This window comes from Lupinus angustifolius, chromosome LG17 (genome assembly GCF_001865875.1).
Source record: "Lupinus angustifolius cultivar Tanjil chromosome LG17, LupAngTanjil_v1.0, whole genome shotgun sequence".
Taxonomy (NCBI): Eukaryota; Viridiplantae; Streptophyta; class Magnoliopsida; order Fabales; family Fabaceae; genus Lupinus; species Lupinus angustifolius.
Genome location: NC_032025.1, coordinates 3,947,020 through 3,962,102, shown reverse-complemented (window position 1 = coordinate 3,962,102; position 15,083 = coordinate 3,947,020). Strand labels below are relative to the sequence as shown.

The 15,083-nt window shown below is 34.6% G+C and overlaps 2 protein-coding genes across 6 annotated transcripts; one reads left to right on the top strand and one right to left on the bottom strand.

The window, feature by feature from the left end:
• LOC109331868 (pentatricopeptide repeat-containing protein At1g31920) lies at positions 759–2,968 on the bottom strand. The gene has a single exon (XM_019566634.1). It carries the CDS (start codon positions 2,603–2,605, stop codon positions 785–787), a length of 1,821 nt encoding a protein of 606 aa, XP_019422179.1. The 5' UTR covers positions 2,606–2,968; the 3' UTR covers positions 759–784.
• LOC109331445 (extra-large guanine nucleotide-binding protein 3) lies at positions 5,809–14,921 on the top strand. Of its 5 annotated transcripts, XM_019565947.1 has the most exons (11): positions 5,810–5,957; positions 6,273–7,563; positions 7,811–7,948; positions 8,372–8,476; positions 8,570–8,644; positions 10,959–11,063; positions 11,493–11,670; positions 12,687–12,934; positions 13,296–13,462; positions 13,948–14,583; positions 14,733–14,921. In XM_019565947.1, exons 2-10 carry the CDS (start codon positions 6,613–6,615, stop codon positions 14,540–14,542), a joined length of 2,562 nt encoding a protein of 853 aa, XP_019421492.1. In that variant the 5' UTR covers positions 5,810–5,957; positions 6,273–6,612; the 3' UTR covers positions 14,543–14,583; positions 14,733–14,921. The 5 variants fall into 5 exon arrangements, with proteins under 5 accessions (XP_019421496.1, XP_019421492.1, XP_019421495.1 ...); XM_019565951.1 differs by lacking the exons at positions 10,959–11,063; positions 11,493–11,670; positions 12,687–12,934 and adding exons at positions 9,179–9,356; positions 10,373–10,620 and having other exon boundaries at positions 5,809–5,957; positions 6,584–7,563; positions 8,570–8,749; XM_019565950.1 differs by lacking the exons at positions 10,959–11,063; positions 11,493–11,670; positions 12,687–12,934 and adding exons at positions 9,179–9,356; positions 10,373–10,620 and having other exon boundaries at positions 6,543–7,563; positions 8,570–8,749.

Below are 15,083 nucleotides of genomic sequence, written 5' to 3'. Positions count from 1 at the left end.
CGATAGGGACTAAGGCATCTCAAATATTAGTTATAAATTTTTTTAAAAGACTAATTTGACACACATTTGATATTTTTTGGGATTATTTTAGGTTTTCTAATTTTTCAGCAATCAAATTCGTTCTCAATGGGTCATTACTCTTGTAATTATAAGTTTAGTTAAATGAAGAGAAGTTGCAAAACATCACTTGCCAGCCACTACCACTGGGATGGCAATGGTTGAATACCTGACCCACCATTTAACTTGTCCAAACCTATGTATCATAACCATAATCGAGTTTTTTTTGCCCAGCTAATGAAAGCAATGAATCTGACTTGATTCAAATAGAAATTTCATTATTAGTATAAATAAGTGAGACATATCAGTAAAGAAACTTCATATGTGTGCGACAGCCTGACAAATACAAATTTATGTTTAGTTAGTTTCTGCAAGTTAGGAAGGATGGGTGTTGATGTTTTACTAGTTACCTTAGTTGTTGGTTTGGTCTCATAGGTCATTGTTCCTATTCTTTGTTCTTTAGTAGGTTTAGTTGTTATTGCTATTTTTTCGTTGTGTACCCCTGTTATGTGCTTTTGACACCAGAAAAGTGCTCCACAAGCAAGATGAAGCATCCTAGCAAACAAAAGTTCTTAAAAAGTTGCACAACTCATTCTTGAACTGTGAGTAACATACATTTTCTCTCTCTTTATTTTAACAAGTAAAAGAGAGATGTAACAAAAATACTGATTTATCAAATTTGTATTAAAACTCATTTAACATTTAAACTCTAAAATAATAATAACATTCACCAATAATCTTTACATGAGCAAGTTCCATGTTTAAAATGGTGGAACCTATTACGGTCTCTTACAGTAATTTCTCGATCATAGATAATGGAAATGAGTTTAGTGTAAGTATGACAATCATTACACATCCTAATATTTCTTGATATTCTTATGGTAGATCCCTCAGATGTATGTATTAGTGCAAATGCAATTGCTAACTTCTGACTATGATATTTCAATCTCTGCCTCTTCTCTTCTTCATCTACATCAAGTAACACCTGTGATGTGTCTGCTACATACCCTTCAAATTTCAATTGCCATTCCATTTGGTGAATCATATCATAGATGCTGTTATATTGAGGTTGAGACTTGTCCTGTGAAACAAACTTGTAAACCACTCTCTTCACTTCAACCAAGCTAAAACCCGGTGTTTGTACTGAACTATTACCAGCCATTTCTGTTCTGACCCTGGCCGCATTGGCCCAATTTTGAGCTCTTGCATACATATTTGCTAGCATCAAATAGTCGCCGGGGTTGTATGGATTCAACATGAAAAGATTTTGAGCTGCAATTTCCCCTAGCTCTAAGTTATGGTGAACTTTACAAGCACTAAGGAGGCTCCTCCACACCACATCATTAGGCTTAATTGGCATACTCTTTATGAGGTCATAGGCTTCTCTTAGCATCCTAGCTCTTCCCATCAGGTCCACCACACAACCGTAATGCTGAACCGTTGGTTCGATTTTATGCTCAAAACGCATGCGATTGAAACACTGCAGGCCCTCATCGACAAGACCAGCATGACTGCAAGCACTTAATACACCAACGTAGACCACATCATCTGGTTCCAAACCTTCTTCCAGCATTTCTGAGAAGACTCTTAGAGCTTCCTTACCATGTCCATGTATGGCAAGGCCTGAGATCATTATGGTGTAGGAATGTCTATTCTTCTCAACCATGTTGTCGAACACAGACAGCCCTTTCTCAAGGCACCCACACTTCACATACATATTAATCAATGAAGTTTTCACAATAACATTGAGTTCACTAATGTTCCTCAACAAGATCCCATGTATGCACCTTCCAATATCAAGGGATCCCAAATGAGTGCAAGCAGTGATCACAGTAACTAGGGTACTTTCTTCAGCCCTATGGTGCCCTTCGCTGCTCATGTCCCCAAAAAGCATCAAACACTCATGCCACATTTCCACACTGGCATGAGCTCCTATAATAGCACTCCATGAAGCTACACTCTTTTCATCCATTTTCTCAAACACAGCACAAGCATGCTTTATTCCTCCAAATTTGCCATACATGCTGATCAAGCTATTTTGCACAAAAACATCACCTTTAAGACCCCCTTTTAAAACATGCCCATGAATTTGCATTCCTTCATTGACACAACCTAATAAAGAACATGCCTTGAGAACAAAAGGGTAGGTGAAGTTATCAGGTTCAATTCCCCTTTCAAGCATCTCAAGATAAAGAAGTAAAGCTTCTTCTAGATTCATATAATTGACATTCCCTCTTATCATAGTGTTGTACTCAAAGCTACCAGGTTCCTCAATTTGCCTAAAGATTGAACAGGCATAATCCATGCTACCCCATTTTGATAGAGCACAAGTAGCAACAAGATTGCTCTCACAGAAAGAATCCAATAAAAAACCCAACTTTAGAATATGGGCATGAACTTGCTTTAACTCTTCCAAGCTTTTGCACCCTTTAAGCATAGATAACCATCCTTGCTCATTGAATTTGATATTCAATTCTGAGCATTGGGGTGGTGAATTATTTGGTAGTGGCAAAAAATGAGTTTGGGTAAGGACAGTTGTCCCAGTCATTCTTGCATCCAAATCATGTTAAACAAACATTACAATAATATGCAGCCAATTATTTAATCTATAAGATACAAGTGCTGAAACATTTCAGTATGAGTAAGAATAATAAAAATCTGAAGATGGAAACAAAGGGATAGTTATTAACCAGAGAAAGAGTGTCTATGAACCATGATGCATGTAAAGGTGATTAAACTGGTGTGAAGCTGGCGTTATAGTGAAGAAATGTGAGAAAAATTGGAGTTTTGGTGGTTGAGATAAAGTTAATATTTTTGTTAGGAGTTTTTTTCCAGAAAGTATGAATCTTTGGAATGTAATTTACTTGAGAGGATTTGAATGTAATCCATGAAATTTGTGAGAGCAATTTTGAACCACAAAAAAGACAGTATAAGACTATTGGGACAAAGGATTTCTGGATAGGATAGTGTTAGAGCACAAACATTGGCCCCACCAGTTCATGACCTCTCATATCTTTCCACGTGTATATTTGGATACACATAACAAGTGCATATTTTTCACTTATTTTTTAACTGTAAAAGTGTTATTTTATTATAATCAAAATGATATATGTGTAATTTAAAGTTATATTTCTCCTTATTTTTTGAATCATTTACCTCTTAATTAATGGGGAGGATCCATATGTTGCACACAGTTTATTACAAGTGACATAATTTTCTTTTAGTATGCAAGAATTTAGTAGAATGATATAATATTCCTCCCTGATATATCATGATTAGAGATATCAAAATAAATAAATGGCTTTTTTGGGTGCTAATTTAGGAATCTTAAAAAAAACTTAAATTGATCACTAGTATTACTAAAAAAATCTATATACTAATAAAAAATTTATTTTTCTTTATTTTTTTTGTAACATATTTTAAAACTAGAACGCTTCTCACGTTAGCAGCTCTCCCACAATATTTATGCTTTTCTCAGGGATTTAATAACAGTAAATAATTGTGTGTTTATTTGTTGGATTTTTACCTTTTGGTGATTAAATTATAAATGTATGGAATCTTTTTTATTTATTTATTGGAAGGAGCATAATACAGGACCATGTCGTTAAGTAACATTTTTTAGTGCAAAAAAAAAAGTAAGAAAACAAAAAACATGTAATAACAGAGTGTTTTTACATTTTTATTATATCATTCATTCTCATATTCAAATTTAATTACTATTCACTTTACAGTTTTTTTTGTTATGACTTGACGACTTTTAAATAGTAATACAAGTGAATAATAAGTTATGAATGACATTATTTATTGAGTATAATTTTTTACACTACACTAAAAAAAATTATTGATAATTTGTTCTTGCATTTGATATTTTAGATCTTAATTTAATTATTACTTAATATACTTCTTAATATTTTGTATTATATATCACTTTTAGGAAATAACAAACATTAACTGCATTTCTTCTATGTTTGCGTATGTTGCATTAAATTATTTTTTCACACGATTATATGCCAAGGAAAATTGGCCTACCCTATTATATTATGATGGTGTACAAACTATTCTCATTCTATTAGTATTATGTAAATGATGGTATCACCTTTAATTTATTTTCAAACTATGTAACCATCATTTATAGATGAGCAAATTATTCTAATTCTTCCCCAGTAAAATTATATAAATCATTACTCACTTTTTTATATCTATATAAACTCCTAATTATTATACTAATCACTTATGCATGAAAAATAAATGTAATCTTTTAAATAAAAAATATGATAAACGATTATTTTTTGTTACAAAATGTCAACAATTTCAAAGAGATATTGTTTAAATTGCTCATATATTATATTGTAACGACCAAAAATGATAAAGAGATATTGACTCATATTATTTGGACTTGTCTCCACAATATATCATTTTTGTTTAATTAAATTACATTTATCACATTTTTTGTTTAAAATATTACACTTATTTTATATGCAGAGTTATCAGTGTAATAAAAGTATAAAAATTAAGGGTTGTGTAGGTCCAAAAAAATGAGGATGATTTGTATATTATTGATTTAATTGCTAAAAATTTAAAAATAACTAATTAAATTATAAATATACTTTTTGAGCAGGGGGTCCACATAATATGTGGGTATCAATCTTTGACTTTCTGTTAAAGGAGCAATCTATCACGTATAATTTTTTCTATATAAAAGAGAACATTAATTATTCAATTACAAAATAAACATAAGAAATAGAAAATCCCATAAACAAATGTATACATTATAATAATCTGTCATGTCAATGAATCATAGTGCATCACTTTTATTATCAAGCATGATGTGGAGTTGCACTCAAATTTTACCAATTAACAAATTTCAACAAAGTGGATGTGGTGATAATGTTTTTTTTCCTTCCTAAAAGAAGAGCATCTATTAAACCCAAATGCTTTTTCACTCTTGAAGCCATGAAATTCTCCATGTAATAATTTGAGTTTAATATCTATACATTATCTTAACAAAGATTATTCATAATCAATTATTATCCACCACTTATTTATATTTTTTTTAAAATAATAAAAATTAAATATAAATAATAAATAATATACTTATAGTATATAAAACTATTAAATTGCACATTGTTGATGTAATTGATATTCATTTTATACATGTCAAACAAGGGACTGGCCCACTCCATTGGATTCTGATGAGGAGCAAGCACCAATAAACCATGCTGTTTCACTAATCTAAAAGCTATTTTTTCTGTGTATAGTTGACATGACAATCACTTATTGATAACTATCTTATTTTTCTTGTCATATATCAATTCATTCCTTCAATATATTTGTCCATAATAAAGCCAACAATCCAAGCTCATATCTTTTATGTAAATTCATGTGAAGAGAACATAACAACTTACTAAGATTGTTAATACCTATAAGCCGTAATTACACCCAAAAAAATGCAGTAGGTGCAGTTTGTAAGTAGGCGCGTGGTGATGATTGTGGAATGCCACATGAGCCCCACTAACCACTTTCAATTAACATCAACAACTACATTCATAGTAACTTATCTTCCAATAACATTTACTTCATTCATTATTCATTAGTGCGAAACATAATTTAAGACATCATTTCCGACAATCTAATAACATTGACAAACACACTTATATAATTAGCATTTAGGCATGGTTGGTGTGAGTGGGACCCATCTCCAAAAACTACTCTTTTACCTTCTCTAACTCTTCCATTCATTAAAACCACTCCATCTTTCTTACTTACTTACTTTCTCAACTTCATCTCTCTCTCTCTTTTCTACTTTACTTTATGCCATCAATGGTGCTCATTATGGGTTTTGAGAAAGTTTTGTTTTTTACCTTTTCAACCTCAAAAGCAAGGATACCTTAGAGTTCAAGGTCAGATTCGTTTTCATTCTGTCCCTTCTCTCTGCTACATTCTCATCTTTCACCTACCTCCTTTCTCTCACTATTTACTTCAAACTCATCTTTTTACTTCATTTTCTAAAAGATCCTTTTTTTTGGTTTATTCTTAGCTCAAATTTCTAACAGTTAACTCCGCTTCTAATTTGACTATGATTTTCAAAAATTCTTAGCTGACTATTCATGCCACTATATATTTTTCAAAAAGGTTGCAAATATTGATTTTTTTTCCTCTATATTTGGTTGTTCTGGTTTTGACTGTATTGATTTGGTTTGGTTTTCTTTTAAGAGTTGTATTTTTCTATATAAATGAAGTTATTCAACTATGAAAGCTTCTTCATTCAACTTTGATTGCGGCTGGTGTTTGAACTTGAAACTGTGACTGGTTCAATATTCAAGCCAACATTTTTATATCCCTTTTATATTCTTATCTAATCCCACCTATCATTCCTTAAGATTTTTCCATTTCTTTGGTCAATATCTATGTACTTCAATGTGTTGATTTCTATCTAGTTACAAGAATTATGTGATATGTTGACATAGGTCTTAATCTCTTAATAGTTAAACTGATGCTGAAGAATTTGATAGTTTGAGCTTTGAAAGTTTAAGGGGGTGTTAGTGTTGCAAAGATATGGATCAAAATAGAGGAGAGAGTTGGAGAGAATTGGTGAAGAAGATGCTTCCTCCTGGTGCTTCTGTCCCTGATGATTCTTCTAATCTTGACTACTCTATAGCTTTGGAATATGAGGGTCCAAGATTACCATATGAAGTACCAAGAGTTGAACCACTTGATGTAAACTCAAGGGTGATTCCCACTGCTGAACCACTGTCTGAATCACAAAGATCAGTTGCTTGTATGAGGGATCCTATGGTGATTGAACCAATCCCTCTTCCGGTGTCTCGAATTGCCGGTGTCACAAGTTCTCCTAATCATAGTCCAAGGTTGTCTGGAAGTTCAGAATCTGTGGTGTCTGTCTTACAAAACCATGATCTTTCTTCTGCTTCGGCTTCGCCTGCTTCTGTTCATAATCCTACAAGTAATCCTCCTAGGCAAGAAACAAAGAGGACGTCCGTTGTCACTTTTAATACTAATGTTGAAAGGTCTCAGACGAAAGAGATGGAGGTTGTGAAGCCAGTTTATCCGGAATATGTTGGGGTTGTGAAGAAAAAGAAAACAAGAGTTTGTTATAGGTGTGGGAAAGGGAAGTGGGAAACTAAGGAGTCTTGCTTTGTTTGTAATGCCAAGTATTGCAGCAATTGCGTGCTCAGGGCAATGGGATCAATGCCTGAAGGGCGCAAATGTGTTACATGCATTGGTCAGCCGATCGATGAATCAAAGCGTCTGAAATTAGGTAAACATTCAAGAGTATTGTCGCGACTGTTAAGTCCTCTAGAAGTCAAACAAATTATGAAAGCGGAGAAGGAATGTCTGGCAAATCAGCTTCGGCCAGAGCAGCTGATTGTCAATGGTTTTCCCCTTAAGGCTGACGAGATGGCAGACTTACTTGGATGCCCCTTACCTCCGCGGAAGTTAAAGCCTGGTAGATATTGGTATGACAAAGAGTCTGGTCTATGGGGAAAGGTGATGATTTGTGCTTTATTGCTGAGAATGTTTCTGCTTCGATTTTTCCTTATACAAAATACTATTTTTCCATTTGTATAGTATGGTGTGTAGGAGATATATCTTCTAATTCTTATAGCTTAACTCATCAAAGTATTTCATTTCCATTAGTCATAGAATATTAAAACTTTTCTCTTTAAATTCATAATACTAACTACGAAAATACTATTTTTCCATTTATTGACTTCTGTCCTTGTTTATTTAATAGGAAGGTGAAAAGCCTGACCGGATCATAAGCTCAAACTTGAGTTTCACCGGGAAGCTTAGCCTTGATGCAAGTAATGGAAACACTGAGGTTTACATGAACGGTCGAGAAATTACAAAACTTGAATTGAGGGTACTGAAGGTAAGCTTTTATCTTTGTTTAAACAAATTATGTTTACTAAACTTAGCTGTAACATGCTGGATTATGCTGTCAGACCGAGGGAGTGCTCGGTAGGAGTGAAAATGGAAGGAGTGCGGTGTTCCACAAGATTGTCCAATATACTATCATCAGGCTCGAGTTATTGGCCAAAGCACAGAAGAGTTTAATAATGATTAAATATTCTTCACATAATAACTGAGAAAGGATAATAAAAAAGCACTTCTGGCCTAATAGATGCACTTACTCATTTACCTAGAAGAATTTTCTGATCTTCGGTTGATCCGTAATAATAGTAAAACCACTTCATCCAGCCTATAGTTGCTTCATGATGGTCCCTTCTAATAAAAGTTCCACCTTATGATATTATGGAAAGCAACAAAATAACCTTGTTGTTTGAATTTTCAGCTGGCAAATGTGCAGTGTCCGCGCGATACACACTTTTGGGTTTATGACGATGGTCGTTATGAGGAGGAAGGTCAAAATAATATCAGAGGAAACATTTGGGAGAAGGTATTCACTTGAATATTTTAAGGTGGGAAGTTCTTGAAGTCATATGAGGGTGTTGAATATTATTGAAAGAGATCTTTGCTTCTTTCTCAACAGGCATCTACGAGAATTGTTTGTACCTTGTTCTCCCTACCCTTTCCCCATGGACAGCCTCATGGGCAAAGAGACGAAATCAGTAATTATACTACAGTTCCTAATTACCTGGAACAGAAAAAAATCCAGAAGCTTCTTCTTCTGGGAATTCAAGGATCCGGAACTAGCACTATATTTAAGCAGGTCTGCCGTTTTTTTTATAAATGTTTAGATCTATCATTATGGCAATTGGTAATTACTTCCGATATAAGCACTTGTTTCAAATCGAGAGTAACAGAGTAGATGTGTGATAACTTAGTTGACGTTTAGCTTTTCTTCTTATATTTCATCCCTTCTTTTAATGATTATCTTGGGAGGTGGAGGGCTGGGAGTTGATTTGAAGCCGGCTATGAGTTTTGTATTTGCTTCATTTAAACGAATAGTATTAAAGAAAAACTCTATTTTGGAGCCTAGTGTTTGCAGCTAGTAAAGAAATGCATTTCAGGAAATTTTGAAGAAAAAATACAAATGAAAAGAATGGCTTGGAATAGTGGTAACATGCATCTTTTATTTATGCTGATTTTCTTTTAACACAATTCTCTTTTGTGGCTCACTTTTGTATTTGCCGAGCAGGCTAAGTTTATGTACGGGAATACATTTACTGTTGAAGAGCTGCAGGATGTGAAATTGATGATCCAGAGTAATGTGTACAAATATCTTAGCATTTTACTTGACGGAAGAGAGCGCTTTGAGGAAGAGGCTATCTCTAGAATGCATGGACAAAGTTCTCCAGGTCAAACTACGGAAACAGGTAATATTTCAAGCTGTGGTCATTTTTATTCGATTTCCCACTTCTAGGTGCACGAGACTCCTATCTAGTGGGGTCTGGGGAGGATCAAGAAACAGTGTATGATGAAATAGTGTAACTTTGATTATCATCAACTACATCAAGTACAACTATAACCTATAAACTTCCTTTCTACTTCCATTAGTTAATCTTTCTCCATTTCTCAAGAGCCATAACCCTGAACATGCGACTTGCGTATGTTTTTTATGCCTTGATTCATTAGATTTGGAGATGCGATGTTTCCAAATTTAATCTTGATTCTGTTGCGAGCGCGTTACTGTGTTGTTGTCCTCCTTTCTTGTGATTTGATATGGTTACGGTGGTGACCACAATCACAACATCGTGGCTGCATTAGGTGATGCCTTCCACAATTTAGAACCACGTTTAGGGAATTCAAGGATAGCTGGGGAAATCAGCAACTGAAATTTTGTATGAAATTCACAATTTAATTGATGGGATGATCGAAATTAAGCTTTGCACCACAAGTGTTATCAAAAAACGTCTCACTACCCAGGGCCTCCATTTCTAAATTCAGGATATTAAGTAAATTCTGTTTGGACCAGCAATAGCATGAATGTGGCATACTGGCATTTGTATCTAATTTTTTTAGGTGTACCATAAAGTTAGAAGGCACTGCTGAAATCATGGGTTGCTTGCTTGTTAATTTCTGTCAACTGCTAGTAGCCTAGTACCTTGTCTAATTATATATCGAGGCCGAAGGCAGAGAACACATCTGCCATGGTTCTTAACCGGAAAGAGTTGAATTGTGTTACTTTCCAGCTATTAAATTAGACAAAGTTGAGCCCTACATGAAATTCCAATTCATATTAACAAAATGCGTACAAAAAATCTTGGTTATATTTTATAGCATTCACCATTCAGTATCTAATATTATCTTATAAATGAAAACTTCGATCTGGTTGAAAATTAAAAGCTTCAGAATGCTTCCAACATATTATCTGTTTTCAACATTTATCCAGGTAGCGATGTTGAAACAAGTAACAATGGTGAATGTATCTATTCTCTCAACCCAAGGCTAAAACATTTCTCTGACTGGCTGCTGGATATTATAGCCACGGGGGATCTAGATGCATTCTTTCCTGCAGCTACACGTGAATATGCACCATTAGTTGAAGAAGTGTGGAAGGATCCTGCAATACAAGAAACCTTCAAAAGAAAAGACGAGCTTCACTTTCTTCCAGATGTCGCAGAGTACTTCTTAAGCAGGGTAATTTCTCACCCAGTCATCATTGAAACTTTGTCGGTTAAAGTTGTAAGGCACCCGAGCCATCAGTTTTTACTCCTTGCCATTTTTAATAAATTTTCACATTGTTATTAGAAGAGCCATTACTTTCGTTAAGTTTGGTACCATTAGGAGAGTCTTGTTAACATTTTGTTATTTTTATCTGAATGTTTCGTCCATCATTCTTTCTGATATTAATATTTGCAGATGCTATAACAAGTTTATTTTCTATGTATTACAAAGAAGTTTTTGGTTGGTTTTTTGCTAGCATGGATTTCCTTTTCGGATTAGGAAAACTGTAGTTATTTAAATCTTTAGTCGAAATCAGTAATTATACTACAGTTCCTAATTACCTGGAACAGAAAAAAATCCAGAAGCTTCTTCTTCTGGGAATTCAAGGATCCGGAACTAGCACTATATTTAAGCAGGTCTGCCGTTTTTTTTATAAATGTTTAGATCTATCATTATGGCAATTGGTAATTACTTCCGATATAAGCACTTGTTTCAAATCGAGAGTAACAGAGTAGATGTGTGATAACTTAGTTGACGTTTAGCTTTTCTTCTTATATTTCATCCCTTCTTTTAATGATTATCTTGGGAGGTGGAGGGCTGGGAGTTGATTTGAAGCCGGCTATGAGTTTTGTATTTGCTTCATTTAAACGAATAGTATTAAAGAAAAACTCTATTTTGGAGCCTAGTGTTTGCAGCTAGTAAAGAAATGCATTTCAGGAAATTTTGAAGAAAAAATACAAATGAAAAGAATGGCTTGGAATAGTGGTAACATGCATCTTTTATTTATGCTGATTTTCTTTTAACACAATTCTCTTTTGTGGCTCACTTTTGTATTTGCCGAGCAGGCTAAGTTTATGTACGGGAATACATTTACTGTTGAAGAGCTGCAGGATGTGAAATTGATGATCCAGAGTAATGTGTACAAATATCTTAGCATTTTACTTGACGGAAGAGAGCGCTTTGAGGAAGAGGCTATCTCTAGAATGCATGGACAAAGTTCTCCAGGTCAAACTACGGAAACAGGTAATATTTCAAGCTGTGGTCATTTTTATTCGATTTCCCACTTCTAGGTGCACGAGACTCCTATCTAGTGGGGTCTGGGGAGGATCAAGAAACAGTGTATGATGAAATAGTGTAACTTTGATTATCATCAACTACATCAAGTACAACTATAACCTATAAACTTCCTTTCTACTTCCATTAGTTAATCTTTCTCCATTTCTCAAGAGCCATAACCCTGAACATGCGACTTGCGTATGTTTTTTATGCCTTGATTCATTAGATTTGGAGATGCGATGTTTCCAAATTTAATCTTGATTCTGTTGCGAGCGCGTTACTGTGTTGTTGTCCTCCTTTCTTGTGATTTGATATGGTTACGGTGGTGACCACAATCACAACATCGTGGCTGCATTAGGTGATGCCTTCCACAATTTAGAACCACGTTTAGGGAATTCAAGGATAGCTGGGGAAATCAGCAACTGAAATTTTGTATGAAATTCACAATTTAATTGATGGGATGATCGAAATTAAGCTTTGCACCACAAGTGTTATCAAAAAACGTCTCACTACCCAGGGCCTCCATTTCTAAATTCAGGATATTAAGTAAATTCTGTTTGGACCAGCAATAGCATGAATGTGGCATACTGGCATTTGTATCTAATTTTTTTAGGTGTACCATAAAGTTAGAAGGCACTGCTGAAATCATGGGTTGCTTGCTTGTTAATTTCTGTCAACTGCTAGTAGCCTAGTACCTTGTCTAATTATATATCGAGGCCGAAGGCAGAGAACACATCTGCCATGGTTCTTAACCGGAAAGAGTTGAATTGTGTTACTTTCCAGCTATTAAATTAGACAAAGTTGAGCCCTACATGAAATTCCAATTCATATTAACAAAATGCGTACAAAAAATCTTGGTTATATTTTATAGCATTCACCATTCAGTATCTAATATTATCTTATAAATGAAAACTTCGATCTGGTTGAAAATTAAAAGCTTCAGAATGCTTCCAACATATTATCTGTTTTCAACATTTATCCAGGTAGCGATGTTGAAACAAGTAACAATGGTGAATGTATCTATTCTCTCAACCCAAGGCTAAAACATTTCTCTGACTGGCTGCTGGATATTATAGCCACGGGGGATCTAGATGCATTCTTTCCTGCAGCTACACGTGAATATGCACCATTAGTTGAAGAAGTGTGGAAGGATCCTGCAATACAAGAAACCTTCAAAAGAAAAGACGAGCTTCACTTTCTTCCAGATGTCGCAGAGTACTTCTTAAGCAGGGTAATTTCTCACCCAGTCATCATTGAAACTTTGTCGGTTAAAGTTGTAAGGCACCCGAGCCATCAGTTTTTACTCCTTGCCATTTTTAATAAATTTTCACATTGTTATTAGAAGAGCCATTACTTTCGTTAAGTTTGGTACCATTAGGAGAGTCTTGTTAACATTTTGTTATTTTTATCTGAATGTTTCGTCCATCATTCTTTCTGATATTAATATTTGCAGATGCTATAACAAGTTTATTTTCTATGTATTACAAAGAAGTTTTTGGTTGGTTTTTTGCTAGCATGGATTTCCTTTTCGGATTAGGAAAACTGTAGTTATTTAAATCTTTAGTTAGCTAATGTGCTCTTATTTTTCTCAGGCTGTTGAGATATCTAGCAATGAATATGAACCTTCTGAAAGAGACATAGTCTATGCAGAAGGGGTTACTCAGGGAAATGGTTTGGCGTTCATGGAATTCTCACTTGATGACCGTTGCCCGAAGTTCGAATTCACAGATAACCTGGATGCTCAGCCACCTCAGATCAAGTAAGCTATATTGATATCTCCAATTTCAAAGCCTCTTTTATAAGTGGAAGGTTTCCACTGTAGTTATGATTAGTTGATGATGCCACATGTCCATCCGATCTTTAACTTTGTGGCTTTTAAGGTCTATTTGCGAGTTGGTTTATGTATGGTAATATTGGGAAGTGAAAGACTTTGTAGTCATGAAATACACTTTTGAAATTGTTCTCAAGTTTTCTCATTCATTTTCTTCCCCTAAAAAAAACAACACGCAACAAACAAACAATTTTCCTAGGCTATAATAATCCTCAAGTCTATCATGTCATCATTTTTGTTTACTACAAAGTAGAAAATTTACCAACAACTTACATATCTTTATATATGAAAAAGGTGATTAAGGACAACCTATAAAAACATTTTAATTTATGTTGCCCTTACTTTCCCACCCTCCCCCACCATAAAGAAACAGAAAACATAAAGTCTTATAAAACTTTTGTATGTTGTCTCAGGTACCAACTCATAAGGGTTAATGCCAAGGGCATGAATGAGGGATGCAAGTGGGTTGAAATGTTTGAAGATGTTAGAGCAGTGATCTTTTGTGTTTCCCTAAGTGACTTTGATCAGTTATGGCTTGCCCCAGACAACAGTGGTAGTGGAACACTTCTTCAAAACAAGATGATACAAAGCAAGGAACTTTTTGAGACCATGATCAAGCACCCTTGTTTCAAAGATACCCCATTTGTCCTGATCCTTAATAAATATGATACCTTTGAGGAAAAGATTAGTAGGGTATCCCTTAATGCATGTGAATGGTTCCATGATTTTTGTCCTATGAGGGCACATCACAACAACCAATCACTGGCCCATCAAGCTTATTTCTATGTTGCAATGAAATTCAAGGAGCTTTATGCTTCTATCACGGGTAGAAAACTTTTTGTGTCTCAAGCCAAGGCAAGGGACCGTGTTACTGTTGATGAAGCATTCAAGTACATAAAAGAGGTTCTCAAGTGGGATGAAGAAAAGGAAGAGAATTACTATGGTCCACCTGAGGATTCATTTTACAGTACAGACATAAGCTCTTCTCCCTATGTTAGACAAGAGTAATTTGTTCATCACAAGAAAATAAATAATATTATTTGGTTATTCATGAGTCAGGTGCAATGGTAAAGTCGTTGTTAATCCTAGAAACAATCTATTCACTTACGGACCGACAAAGTATGTCTACCCGGCTCAAACCGACCTTACTGAGTTGGAGGCTTGTGCAGCCCTTTTATATTTGGTTATTTGCCATTTGTACCTTTTGTGGAGGTTCAGAGGGTGGAAAATGTAACATGCTGGCTAGGCCTTGTGCTCTAATATTTTATTGTGTTTTCTGAAATCTGAATTATAAGTTATTAATGATTTTGGTGGTTTTTCAAGCTGAATTTGTCTTGTAGCTGCATGTATGCATTCCCTATGCATGTGGAGGCACTGTTTATGGGTACTTGTGGTTTTAGAGGCCATGAAATCTTTAATGCTGTGTTTGGTTAGTTCTAGATAATTAATTTGAGGAAGCTAGGCAAATTTGTTATAATATAATGAAAAAATGGTTGAGGGAAGCCAGGTTAAATCAAACAAACAATATCTACATGACATTGGTCTAATA